At 31.1% G+C, this 14,320-nt stretch overlaps 1 protein-coding gene and 1 pseudogene across 1 annotated transcript; one reads left to right on the top strand and one right to left on the bottom strand.

Moving 5' to 3' along the window:
* Positions 1–686: 686 nt before the first annotated feature.
* On the top strand, positions 687–1,784 carry LOC124836283 (auxin-responsive protein SAUR71 pseudogene; annotated as a pseudogene).
* Positions 1,785–4,963: 3,179 nt separating this feature from the next.
* LOC124836326 (DEK domain-containing chromatin-associated protein 1-like) lies at positions 4,964–9,987 on the bottom strand. Its single transcript, XM_047311472.2, has 11 exons — positions 9,511–9,987; positions 9,331–9,364; positions 7,736–7,815; positions 7,532–7,591; positions 7,227–7,337; positions 7,063–7,143; positions 6,606–6,662; positions 6,052–6,493; positions 5,683–5,780; positions 5,563–5,593; positions 4,964–5,468 (listed from the first exon to the last, which is right to left on the bottom strand). The coding sequence occupies exons 1-11, from the start codon at positions 9,829–9,831 to the stop codon at positions 5,323–5,325; spliced, it is 1,461 nt and encodes a 486-aa protein (XP_047167428.1). The 5' UTR covers positions 9,832–9,987; the 3' UTR covers positions 4,964–5,322.
* Positions 9,988–14,320: the final 4,333 nt, after the last annotated feature.

The raw sequence follows: 14,320 nt of genomic DNA, 5'->3' as shown, positions 1-14,320 counted from the left end.
AGTTTTTTCGTTTTTGCCCATTAAAATAAGGTGCATTGGATAAATCCGTTATAAGAAAACAAGTTAAAAATTTTAATCCGTTTACTACAGAATAGGTCGATGGATTGGTTCACCAACCCTTTTTTTAATTTAAATTTTTAAAATTTTTCGTCATTATATATGTATTAAAAGTATAATATAAATATTTTTTAATTTGTAATTGAATAAATTAAAATTATTATTATTATTGTATATTAAATTATTATATTATGATTAATAGTTAAAATTTATTTTGTAAATGTTAATAATTTAAGTTATGATATTATTGTGTACTTACATTCTTAAATTCTCATGTTAGAATTAGTGGAAAGATGATACGATCTATAACTCTTTGATCAAATGATGTAAAATGTGACTATATCCCCTAAATATTACAAAAAATAAACTTTCTTAACAGAAAATATTATGAAAAATATTATAATCCGAAAGCTTTTACTTTTTATTTTGGGTTGATTATTCTTAGGTTGCGGCGTAAGAACTTGTTCTCCCAGTTCTCACCCACCAACCAGCCTTGACTTTCCTCTTACCAGTTTTCTACATTGTAAACTGCCACGAGCGATTTCACACCAGTAGAACAATTCACTGCTATAATATATATTGTATTCCCAATATAAAGCAGTGTTAATTATTAACAACTTAATTTCCTTTCACCAAATACCATATTAATAAAATACTAATTCAAAGCCTTTGACGGTAGACAATGATAGCCAACCCATGTTATACAAAATCCTAAACTTAACTAGACTCCTTATCAAACATTTGACTCTTTCCACGCAGATAGGTCTTATATGTTAATTATTTTTACATAGCACTTGCAATTAATTAGTCCAAACAAGAGGGTATCTTTCCCTTTCCGCCACAACATGCTATACTTAGTCTAAAAAAAAGGATCAAAATCCACAGCATGCGCAAACTGACAAGAATTACAAACACTAAGACCGACAGCCATTGAATGAACCAACTTCTCTATATATAAGAAAACCAACCTTAACTTCCACAAACACAAGCTCATCATCATTCTCTTGCCACCCCAGTATTCCATCTCTCGCTTATATATATTTCTGCATAAAGTTGAACACATTTCTTGTGTATGTATATAGAAATAGTTTAAGAGTAAGAAATGGAGTTTGTGAAGAAGTGGAAGAGAGTACTGGGAAGAAGCAAGAGATTGTATCCGGAGAACAGCTTAAGTGGAAGCTATGGCAGATTGAGAAATGAAAGGCAACATAGGAAGAAGGCTTGTGTGGCTCCACAAGGTTGTCTTTGTGTCTACGTTGGACCCGAGAGAGAGAGATTCGTTATCAAGATCGAGATAGCGAACCACCCTTTGTTCAAAGAGCTTCTGGATGGTGCTGAGAGAGAATATGGGTATAGAAACGATGGTCCCTTGTGTCTCCCTTGCCATGTTGAATTGTTCTGTGAAGCACTGACGGAGATGGAAATCGGCACCGCGGAAGAAGGTGTTATGGGTTCTCGTAGTTACAGGCACAGTTCATGTTCAGTTTCTGATACCAGATGTAGATATTCGAGAGGGTCTTTCTCTGATTGTTATTATGAAAACCTTGTGAATTGAGATTATTGAAACAGATTCGACGATATGAAAAAGGAACATATGGTAGATTAGAACATGCTTGTTTTAGTTTAAATTTTTTGGTGATGTTTGTTAGCAGTTCTTGGCAAAGGATCTAGGGTTGGATTGTTCCAAATATAAAATTGATTCCACAAAGAAAATAAATTAATTTTGAACTGACTCAGGTTTTATTTTATTAACAGAACATTCCAACTCTCGATTCTAGTTAAATATTTGGAATTAAATAAATTATTTTAAATTAAATCAGACCAAATACACGGGAACGAGATAGTCAACTGCGAAGACTATCCAGTATGACCCCTCATTTTTTAATTGATTTTTCTTGATGTTTTGGGTTTGGTAAAGTACCATTGTTCCTCTGAGGTTTTTCTTGTATTTCCTTCTTTTCATTCTAATAATTTAACGTATAAAAATATCCTCTCTTTTTATATTCTTACTTCTTACCCGTGCGTTTTGATGAAAATAATTAGAAAATAATTGTTTTAAAATAATATATGATTAGACAATTTTAAATTATATTTATAAAGTAGGAATTTGAAGTTCTTAGTACTTGTTTTCTTATTTCTTATTTTTTCGTACTCTTTCCTCACATTCTTATTATATATATATATATATATATATATATATATATATATATATATATATATATATATATATATATATATATATATATATATATATTCTCTTCTTATTAAGATTAAAGTTGAGTTTGATTTACTTTATATTATTTGTTAGACTCATTAAAACACATCCAAAACTCCAAGTAGTGGGATTCATGTGTCAAGAAGTGAGTGAGTGTCTCAGTTAGTTGAGAACAGGTGGCTGCAGGAGAGTGGTCGTTTATTTTGGGCGACGGCAGTATTTAAGGTCGAATTTCAAATGTCGTGTCACTTCTCTGCATGCATTTCTTCTTCCCCACCCTGCTGAAACCATTTTCTCCTTCTTCTCTCTAAAATCTCCTCCTTCTCTCTAAGAAATCTTAACCATTTCTTCTTCCGATCACCTCTCAGGCACCGTTGGAACACTCCCGGCGTCAAGAGCTTCCATTTAAACCGGTCGGTGTATGATTCTGAGCCGGTGAGTTTCTTTCTCTCTAGTACGTTCGTTTAAGTCTTGCATGCAACCCTCTATTTCTGGTCGCCTGAGTAGATAGTATAATTCTGAGTGTTTATGGTTTTTCTGTTTGGTTCAGTGCTCCTAAAACGGGAGTGTTGAACGTTAGTTCTTTGGTAGATGGGAGCTCTATTCTGCTTCCTTGAGCGTTCGGTTACGTATAAAGGTAAGGGAAGCTTATATAATTTGATTAATATTCTTGTTTGAACGTTGGTATGTTTGCATGATATGTTGTTTGGATTATTGGATGAATATGAAATATGTACGTACCGCTTGTTTGGATGTTTGTATAGATGACTGATATATGTTATGAATTGAGTTGAGATAGGACTTGATATTCAAACTGTGGTATTCTGAGTAAAGGTGGTAATATGGTCGAGAGTGGTTAACGAGCGTTCGATTCTTCTTAGGAGTACATGGTGTTACCTGAGTTTCATGTCTTGGGGATAGAATCTAAGAGTTTTCATGTAATACTATATAGGATTTGTTAAACTTTGACCAAGAGTTCGTATTAACCATTCTGGTTCCCCTTTGAGCGTCCGTCTATATTAAGTTCTTCTTTAGACTTCCTAAACAGCTTAGTAAATGTGTTATATATATTACTTACGGTCGTAAACGTTATCGTTCTTTTTCATTTAGAATAAGTGATGGTTCAATTGTGTGTGTGTGTGTGTGTATATATATATATATATACACACACACACACATATATTCCTTCGTTTTTGTAAGTTTATTAGTGATCGGTCTTGGACCAAGTGTTTAGTCTCAATAGCGCTCGTTCAATAGTATTCGGTTTCTACAGGGCTCGGTCTTAAACCAAGCGTTGGGTCTTGTTTTCTATAATATATATTATTAGCGGGTTTAGAATGAGAGTCTTCATTCAAACTCTATAACGTTCGTTACTCATAGTTTCTCATCAGTATTAATATCGTGCGTCAAACAGTGTTGGTCTTTAGAAGGTATTTGGCCTAGAGTCTTAGTACTCGGCCTAGTCGTGAAGTCCGTTTTGAACTCTTAGTGGTTTGTTTATTTAAGTTAATAAGTAACGCCCAGTCACATTAGTTTCTAAGAAGTGTTATTCCAGTCGAATTTATGAGATAATGAGAGAGTGTGATCGTATTTCAGTCGAATGTGTTAATGATTGATTTTAATGGAGTTTGACATGTGATGTGAATGAAATAGCGTGATTATGAACGAGTATTCCAGGGAGAAATATCTCAGGAAGTGATTATTGATTGGTAAAGTATGAATGTGGGCAAAGCTTAGCGGCCATAATCGTATATCGTTCTGTGGAGAACTGATCTGTATTATTATTAAGATGTGATGACTCTCATATATGGTTTTACATGTATTTTTGGGATGTTAAGTTATCTATGTAATAATGTAATTAATATTATATCTGGATTAATCAAATCATTTCATCAATTGTTGAAAATTATTCTAACAATAGTTAAAGTAAATTTCAATATTAGTTTAAAATTTAAGTTTGAACCTAACTTAATTCTAAAAGAATAATTTAAACAATAAAATACTCAAATTATGTTATTTTGTAGAAATTTTATATATTAATTTAATCATGACACTTCAGACTTGTTTATATAGTACAAGAAAAAAAAATTAAGAGACTAAAATAATTTATTTTCTTACAACATAAAAGAAATTGAGCTTAAGTCGATACATAAAATAATGAGACTTTGATAACCAAGTTTATGTAAACAAGTGTAAGCAGTTATTACTCAGGAACAACATACTAAAAGCAAACACCCTAAAAAAGTGAACAAGATACGTAAATATTGCAATTTAATACTCTGTACACACAGCACGTAATAAAATAAAATATTACAGTACAAAATAATTATATTTAAACTAGTAAAATATAAAGTTGAATAAACGTTTAATTTTTTTAATAAAATAATGTTTTAAAGAAATTTGTAAGCCAAGTCAAATTTTATACAAAAAGAATTGTGTTTATTCTTAATGTTCACAATAAAATCAGAGTTTTCTGTCAACGTAACTAGATTGATTAGTATAAGTAAAAATAATTTATTCTTCTGAACCAACTAATATCAAATTCTAATGATATTGCTTTAGAAAGACAAAAAATACTAATCACACATAAAATATTTAACGATGTTAATGTTTAATTTCTACAATAAATAATCCGTAGCACTAAATAGCTGTTCATCAAGACAATTTTCCATAGATATAAGGCTCAAATGCTTATCAGCAATGAATTAGGAAAGTCTTCACAATTCACAAGAGTTTCATGAAAGACTCATAATCTGGGTTCGAGCTATTAAAATATTGCACGGTGTTCTGATTCAAAAGGCAATATTGTTTACACCCACGTAAATAAAACCTATTCAGTATACAAAGTAAAATTGAGGTAACCTCAATAATAAACAGGACGGGGTTAAAGCTAGGAAATACCAACAAGTTGAGAATACCTATAATGGAAAAGGGTCCCACTCAACAAATATTCATCAATACCTATTATGGAAAGAGACGGCTGCCACCGTAACCATAACCATGGTAAGAGAATTTAGCTGCGGAATGAACCAGATACTTAAACTATGATACTACAACAATGCCTCGTCTTCACCGTCATCGTCTCCAACATTTGATGTTTCCTCCTTATCGTTATCTGACATGTTATTAATTACATCTGTAATTATATCCTTCACCTCTGCTTTTCTATGCATTAAATCCACGTCAAAATGAGTACCTGCCAACATTTCATTACAGAAGAGCCCAGTCCACAAAATCATTTCACACTTCTTAATTGGGGTTAGGGGAGAATTTAGAGAAACAGATCATACCAAGTTGTTTCAGGATATCGGATAAAGTTGCCTGCATCAAGAAATGTAAATAAATAAATATTAAAAAAATCATTATGCTAAAAAACACATGAAATGGCAGAAAAAAAAAACATTACTCACCGTATTGAAATCTACTTTCTTTAAAATATCAACTACCACTCGATGCATTTCATTCTTACTAGGTCCGTCTTCAGCTTTCTCGCTACGTTTACCTTTTCCTGCCAATGACATAAGAATCCAATGGTAAGAATGAAAAAATAAGACAGCACAGGTATACATCATGAAACTATCAGTCATATAAAATTGACATATTTTATGTAATTTGTCCAAGCATAAAACAGTTATATTACAGGATAAAAATTTTCAGGGAAAACTCGAGCAAACGTGATCATAGGTTCCAAAAATACTTTCGAGCAACTAACAACTTATGGCAACTGGCATTAGATTTAGTACAGATGATGTTATCAACTACAATGAGAAAGATCCAACCTCCATCCTTAACTAAAGCCTTTGAAGACTTGTCTGTTCGTTTTTTGTCTGCAACCTTCCTTTTCGAATTCTGGTTTTCCCTTACTGTTTTCTGTTTATTGGAAGTAGACTGCTTGGACTTCGAAGTATTGTCATTACGAGCTATTTTTGAAGTAGATCTTTTTGGAGTTTTTTCATTGCTCTTGGTTGTCTCTACTGTAGTAGTCTTCTTTGCTGGTTCGTCTTGGTCTTCATTCAGAGTCTTCGTCGAAGACCCAGTGTGAGCCTTTTCTTTATCTTCCTCTTTCTCTGACATGTTTTCGTCATCATGATCACTTTCACTTTTTGGAACATCATCTTCCTCAGAATCAACTTCTGCCTCGGAAGGTTCAGATACATCACTCTCCTCGACATCAGAAGACTGCTTTTGCTTTTTCCGAGCTATTGAGGTTTTCTTTTGCTTCTAAAACCAGATTAAATATAAGGAAATAAAACAGAAGAAAAAACATTGTTAAGCATGTTATAACTAATGCAGCAAGCCAGAATGAATTTCAAGTAACAGTATAACAACACACCTTGGCAGGTGTTTCAGATTTGTTTGGGGTTGGCTTTCTGCCCCGCTTTCTACCTTTCTGAAACATAAAACCAAGCTTGAAAAAACTCACGGCAATATAAAAAAGGTCGAACATATAACACCATATTTTTACAACGAATTAAGACTCAGTTACAATAATACAGGGCAGACATCATTACCTAGCTATTTTGATTGATTTAACTGTTGAAATTAAATTATGGTTTCAGAGATCCCAAGTTGAATATGGCGAAATTCAGACAAAATCAGTTTCCAATCACATGGTTCAAATTTCTCAGGTCTGGCACTTGGTTCTTCAATTTGCTAATTTAAGGATACTAGGTTGGAATAAACAATTTAAAATAACACGAATATACTAGTAACAGAGGATAAAGTCAATCACGACTTACAAGAACCTTAATTAATTATTATCCTTATACAATAATGTTGAACAAAATTACCATTTTTTTGTCGGCTAGAAGAACATCAGTTGTAGCATGCGGGGACACCAAAAATTCAAACAACTTCGCAGACAGTTCCTCCTGAAATGCCAATTGATCATAACTTGCTTATAAAGAGCAATTGTTACAATACAAGGATGGAAAAATGTTAGATAAATTTTTACTTTCTTCATAGTGGTCTTATTTATCGGAATATTAAGCACATTACAGAAGTCCACCAACTTTTCTTTCGCACATTTCTCAATCTTCTCCTTTGTCTTTGCTTTCAGTTTTTCCTGCCAAAAAAAATTACGTAACCACAGTTTAAGCAGGTTAATAACAGACTCCGGCATTCAAAATTTGAAGGCAAAATGCACAATTAACCAAAATACATTAACTAACAAAATTTTCAATACAACAACAAATTCGATTAAGATTTATCTGCACAATCAGAAATAAAACACAAGTACAGTATATGATGCAACCATACCTCATTGTCAGTCCACACATAGCCAGAAAACAGTCCTATATTTCTCTTTACTGCGATTGCCTAAACAAAACAAAAAATGTAACTAGTATTCAATGAACAGCCAGTATCCAGTCTTATACTGCCCGTCTCTTAACATAAAAACATAGGCATGAAAAAAAAGAGTCAAATAAATAATGGCAAAACATCTGAAGAACTGAGTTACACCTTTCCCCTTTGCCCAAAGAGTATTTTATGAAGCGCATGCAGGTTCTCGTCAGCTTTTCTCTTTGATAACTTGAAAGCCACTGAAAAGTATAGATGTAAATAACATAAACACGCGGCTTAGAGAAACATGGCATAAAGAATATAAAGCATACTACCAATTTGGAAATCCGTAAAACATCACCACCGAGATAGTGAATGCATAGCAGAATTGAAATATGCAATTCCTCAGTTCACCGTTCACACGTCAAAATGCGTACTTTAAAGAAGAAGAAAAGCCAGCACGGATATTCAATTTTGCATTGCATGAAACAGCGGAAGCACATCTAATTGAAAATTAACAACGTAATCTCAGGGAAAGTTGAAACACATACTTTTCCATAGGAGTGTCTTCATTAAAATTTAGCAATTTGAGGTGATATCCATTGAGCAGATTGTGTTAAATGAACACTATAATATTTGCTATCTTGAGTTTAATTTTTCCAACCTGAATATTCCTGGTTTAAACTTACACTTCACAAACTTTAGCAGAGTTCGGAAAAACATGAATTTAACTTCCAAAACTGTATATCCAATTGCCCAGAGCAAACATTAAAACGAATTCATGCATGGAAGGCATTTTGGGCTCTTAGCAGTAGCTTTGCTTAGGCCCCAGGGGAATTCCAAACAAACTAGTTTACGAAAGGAAGTAGTTTGTGGAGATCTTGGAAGATCATAGAGGTCAGACGATGAGTGTTGAACAAATGTCAATGAATCCTGCACATTTAAAATCCTATGGTAACCAATATTAATTATTGACATGGAGATGGCCACACGTGAAGCCATTGCAGTAAAGGGAGGTAAAGAAACAAGACAAGCCAAAAGCCTAATGCAAACAAAGTTGGTATAAGCAAGCACAAAGTCATTTCTTGAATCCTAAAACTGAAGAAATACGTGTTTATTTTGATGAGACACGTAACTACTTTGAAGATATTAATATTAACCTAATGGAGAGAACGCACAAGTGACAAAAAATAACGGAATCTAATCTAGTCATCGTTCCATGGATGTGACCTTGGGGTTTTGGTATCAAAATTTCAGGTCATTTTGCTATGATATTTACATTTCTCCCACCTCGGTTGTTGCGATGAAGTTTCTGTCTTCGGTGATTGATACCAAGTTATAGTCACAATATGATGAATATAGACCTTAAACATGTCACCATGAATGACACGCTTAAGTTGGTCATTTAAGTTAAAAATTGGAAGAAAAAAGTCAAGATTTTTGCTATGTAATATTGTTCATAATATTAACCCCTTTCTTGCCTCCCGTCCCTTGAGACATTAAAACTTTACATCTCTCATGGATCACTTTCTCTTCAACCAGAAAATCTCAGTGTGACCAGTGTGACCAATTAAACACGCAGGTCCTAAAAACACAAACCTAGTCCAAAAGACCCTGTTGACAACATTTACAAATTACTCCATCCACTAACTCAGGACAGTATACAATTGCCGAAATAAATTCGAAGAAAGAATAACACATCAACAAGAGCACGCGGTGTCTAGCACTAGGGACTCCATAAACTCACAAATCCATGTAACAACAAGAGGCCTTACCATTTGGAATGTCCTTGAGCTGCGTACCGTTGCCCTGAAACCCAGAGAGATTCATTCAGACGATCAAATCCAACAGTTGGTTATATTAATTCGACACAACAGAGAAGTGCAACATGAACTCTAAAAAAAACACCAAAAGTAAAACATACAAATTAACAGACCATATATTGCTGTATGTACCTTTTCAATTGACGAAGCTTTGAGAGAAGAAGACTTGTGAAACTTATCGGGCGAAGAAACAGTGTACCTATCCACCGTTTTCCTCTCCCTAGTTGGTCTCTTACTAGTTGGCGTAGCGTAACCGCTTTCTTCTGGTGACTTGCTAGACTTCGCTTCGTCACGCTCATCAGTCTCTTCTTCTACCTCGTCCTTTTCTTTTACGTTTCCGTTTTCGCTCACGTGGTTCTTCACCGGAGTGTCTTCTTGATCGGTGTGATTTTCCTCAGCTTGGACTTCTTCTTCCGCTTGTGGCCTCTCGTTTTCTAGGGTTTCAGAAGACATTGTTGACAGAAGTTGAATTGCGAAGAGAGTGAATCTCTGAGCAGCGGAGAGGGAAGGGTGAGTTATGATTAGATCGGAAAGAATGGTAGGATTGTGATTGGAAGAGACAAATAGAGAGGGAAATGGTGAAATTAATTTGGAGGGAAACAAAACCGCGCTCTTTGGTTTTTCAAATTTTGTGCCAATTTTCTGAGCGGTGACATTCACCTTCTTTTCCTCACTATCAAAAAAAACGAAATATCAATAAATTAACCCTAAAATAATTAGAGACTAAAAATGGTTTCTGGAATGATTTAATTGATGTAACTATTTTTAAAATAATAGAAAATTATATATTTATAAAAAGCCAAATTATCTTATTATAATAAATTGGTTTAAATTTTATTATCATTAATTAAGAATTTTAATTTTATTATTATTATTATTATTATTATTATTATTATTTAAGATAAAACAGAACTTTTTTTCATTGTTTATTTCAGAAGAAAAATATAAAATAACTCTCCTTGCTTCACTCTAATTTCTTATTTGTATTTTATTTTTGTCAGTTTCCTGTTTTACATGTAATTCAAATAAAACAAAGGTAAATACAAAAAAAAAAAACGTGATGGGGATAATCCTGCTCAACTACAATTGTCTCTATACACACCACCCTTTCTTCTTCTAAAAATCTTCTTTTATCTTTTTTTTTTTTCACGTTTACACTCCAATACAGCATAAACAATTTTTTTTTTTGTATATAAAATTATAAAATATTCTTTTGACTTGTACTAATGTAAACAATATATAGTTTTCAAGAATAAAACTTAAAAGACAAATAAATTTTATAGTTTTAAATTTGTTTGTGAATTCAATTCAACCATTTTAAAAATAAATAAAATTGACTAAGTCACTTGTGTACTTAACTGTAAAGGTATATGTGGTGCATTTTTATTTCATTTTCAGTTCAAAAATATATTTAAAATTAATGTAAAAATTATATGTGGTTCAATTGAAACAGAATTTAAAATAAAATTAATTTGTTCAGTTTAATTTGGATCAATTTTGCAGTTTTATTGTATTTTTTAGTGAATATGTATTTGGTTTTGTTTTTCTTACATAAAGTTAAATGGTGAAAAATAAATTTATTGTATGCTCTAACATAATTAAATATTTGTTTTTTAAATATATATATATATATATATATATATATATATATATATAATATTAAATAAGTTGCTTACACATATTCTCTTTTCTTTCTATTAACAAATAAAATATAAATACCTTATGAGTATCTACAATTTTACAACAAATAACAAAAAGACGGTTGTAGTTATGCTATGTTTATAAATTTTTACGTAAATATTAAATTAATTATAAAATTTGTCTATTTTGTATATTTCTCCCTCACCATTAGTAATCTAATGTTCACATTACTGAAATAATTATTCCTCCATCTAATTCATAATGTTAAATTAAAACTATTGACTTACTCATCTTTCTTAATTCATAGACATAAATCAATTTGTGGTTAGATTTTTCTGTTACATACATATATCTTGTATATAAATACAATAATGAGTAATGTAATCACATTCATTTTCTACCTTTTTTATTTGTGTTAAATTTTGTAAAGAAAATTAATTCATTTATAGTTTTTATTTTGATTAATCCTTAAATTTATTTTATTTTTTCATTGTTTTGTATTTGAGTGTGTTTGTTTTATCTTTGATATTTATTGAGTGTATTTGATAAATTAATAAAAAGTATTTTGATTTAACAAAAGATGGAATATAAGAAAGCATGAAAAAAATGGTAAAATTAGGAAGTTAACAGGGATATGTATGAGATTGAGCACCATTTTTTTTTAGGTTGAGTGTGTAGCGACTAAGCACCAACTTTTTAAGATTAAGCTGATGAAGTTGACCATCGGGTTTTTGAGGTTGGGCCTTAGATGTTGCAGAGGCCAACTCGTTAGCAAACCAGATTACTCTTCCAAAAAGTTTTGATATCGATTTTTAAGTTTTCATGGGCAATAATTGAGTCTATAGACGAGAATATCAGGTTCAGTGTGCGAAATATGGATATTTAATCATGTTTTCACGAGGTTTTTTTGTCAGTTCTCTCTATTTTCACGACTAGAAATCACCTTAAGTGCTTGGAAGAGACCTTTAGAGGCGCTGATAAGCTTTCTCTAGTCTTTCGTGGGTCTCCTTTTTTCTTTTATGGTGTTTTTTCCATTTTGAGTTGAAAGGGATAGAAGCTAAGAATTGAAGATGGAGATGTGAAACAGAGACACGATTCAAGCATGAAACAATTGTTAAGAATATTGGGATAAAGCTTGTTTATTCCCTATTTTTAGTTTTTTTTTTCAAATTCTTCAATTTGTAACTCATATAGGTTTTTACCATGGAGATCTAAATATATTGTTGATATTAGATGTAATAAATTATTTTTTTTTGTATTTTTTATATTCATATTTGTGCTTTTTCATTTCAATGTTATTATTTGATTTATATTTTTAATATTTATTTTGACTTCATCACTTATGCTTTGATTACTGGTTCTTAACGTATTAAAAACTGTCTTTTGAATATAAAACCATAATTAAATACACGATGGAACTTGTATATGTGGATAGAACATTATGCACTAATAATCTTAGACTATTAATCTTAATACAAGTTTTATTGTTGAGGATTTAAGGAATTGAAATTTCATGAGTATGATAGGTTCAAAGTCACTATGAACATGATTTGAATACATTTGTGAATTGATTTTGACTTAAAATTATAATCGAGATATATGTGCATGCATAAGAATTAATTGGATAAAATATAATTTTTACAACTGTAAATATTCTGTTAAATTCAAGGTGCACACCAATTATATGATAAAAATACAAAAAAATTATTTATCTTTTCGTGAATTTGTATGTTTAATTTAGATGTGGATTGTAATAATTGTCATGTGTTACATAAATTATCTGGAAAATAATATTTGTTATGTTGTGACCGATGCACTTATTATTTTGCACTAACATAACACAATCACTTGTTGCTCAAGTAATCATACACCCTCGATTACACGAAAGTTTTCTCACTTAATAAATATCATGTTACATTAGTGAAATACCTTTTGGTGTTCAAAATATTTGTTTTTGAACAACGATGATTAATAAGTGTAATATTAAAAACTAATTAGATATCACTTTAAGTGATGAGACATTATTTATGCGAAATTCAATTCGGGATACTCGTTCTTAATAAAACAACAAAACTTCAATCATAAAAATACAATACAATTTAATACATATCATAATTTACACGCACAATCAAAGACACGTATACCCTCCCATTCAGATACAAACCTAGTCATCACATTCTTCACAAATGTGAACAAAAACTTATTATATAGATATATAATAATTCATTTTGTATAAATGTTTCAAACTTGAGTTTTAATTCTAAATGTAGTAAGTTAGAATCCATAAAGGTTGCAGTAGTGGGCATTAACAAAGCCAATTTTTACGTGTAGTTAAATGCATGGAGTGAATGATTTCACATTTATATTTTTGTGGTCCTGTTTTTGTTTTCTAATTCAACCCAACAATGAAAAGCCTAAGCTAAAGACCAATGCCTAACTCTTTACCAATAATATTCATTTTTTTTTTAGAATTTTGGATTGATTTATTATGTTGAAACAACTCCACCTAACTCTTTACCAATGAACATGAATATACGTTGAAAATTATAACAGACGGAAATTTATATATGTCGTAATTATCTCTAACTCATAATAGACGTAAAAAAATATAAAATAAATATTTTTTGTGTTAGTGAAAAACAAAATATTATGTTAACGTGTAGAAGCAAGTTTTAAATTACATTGTGTGTTAACAATTGTTGTATAGGTTGGTCTTGAATTTATGCACCATCTTCTAACTTTATAAATCTAAAATTGGCTAGTTACCTAACCCATGGTAAAATACTATAAGGTATGGTAATAAGTAGTGTTTTTCCAAATAAGACCATTCAAAAATTTCATTTTAATTACTGCAAAACATACTATTAGAAATGTACAATTTGTCTTTTAGAACATATAATTTGTAATATCATATATTTTGCAAACCCCAAAATATATTTTGGATTAAACTATTTGGAAGACTTCCAAATATGAAATATGAAAAAAAAGGTTGGGAACCACCGGTGACACTCTAAGTGTTCATAACATCTCAATTATCCACTCACACGACATAATATCATAGTCGTTTCTCCAATACGTCATTTGTAAATTTTTTACTTTTCAGTAATCTTTTATTTTTTTACTTTAAATACAAAAACAAGAAAATTTCACACTTTAATTCCAATTCGTATTTTTAAAGTTTCACACGTTAAAACTTGTGTATTTATCCAAATAAAGTTTGAAGACTGAAAAACAAGTAAATCTTAAAAAAAAAGAGTACAAATGAAGTTGAAAATATAACGTTTAAAAACGAAAGATGTAC

Source organism: Vigna umbellata, chromosome 1 (assembly GCF_029865625.1).
Source record: "Vigna umbellata cultivar VRB3 chromosome 1, Vumbellata_1.0, whole genome shotgun sequence".
Classification (NCBI taxonomy): Eukaryota; Viridiplantae; Streptophyta; class Magnoliopsida; order Fabales; family Fabaceae; genus Vigna; species Vigna umbellata.
Note: the sequence above shows the minus strand (reverse complement) of the source record. Positions and strands in the feature narration are given on the sequence as shown.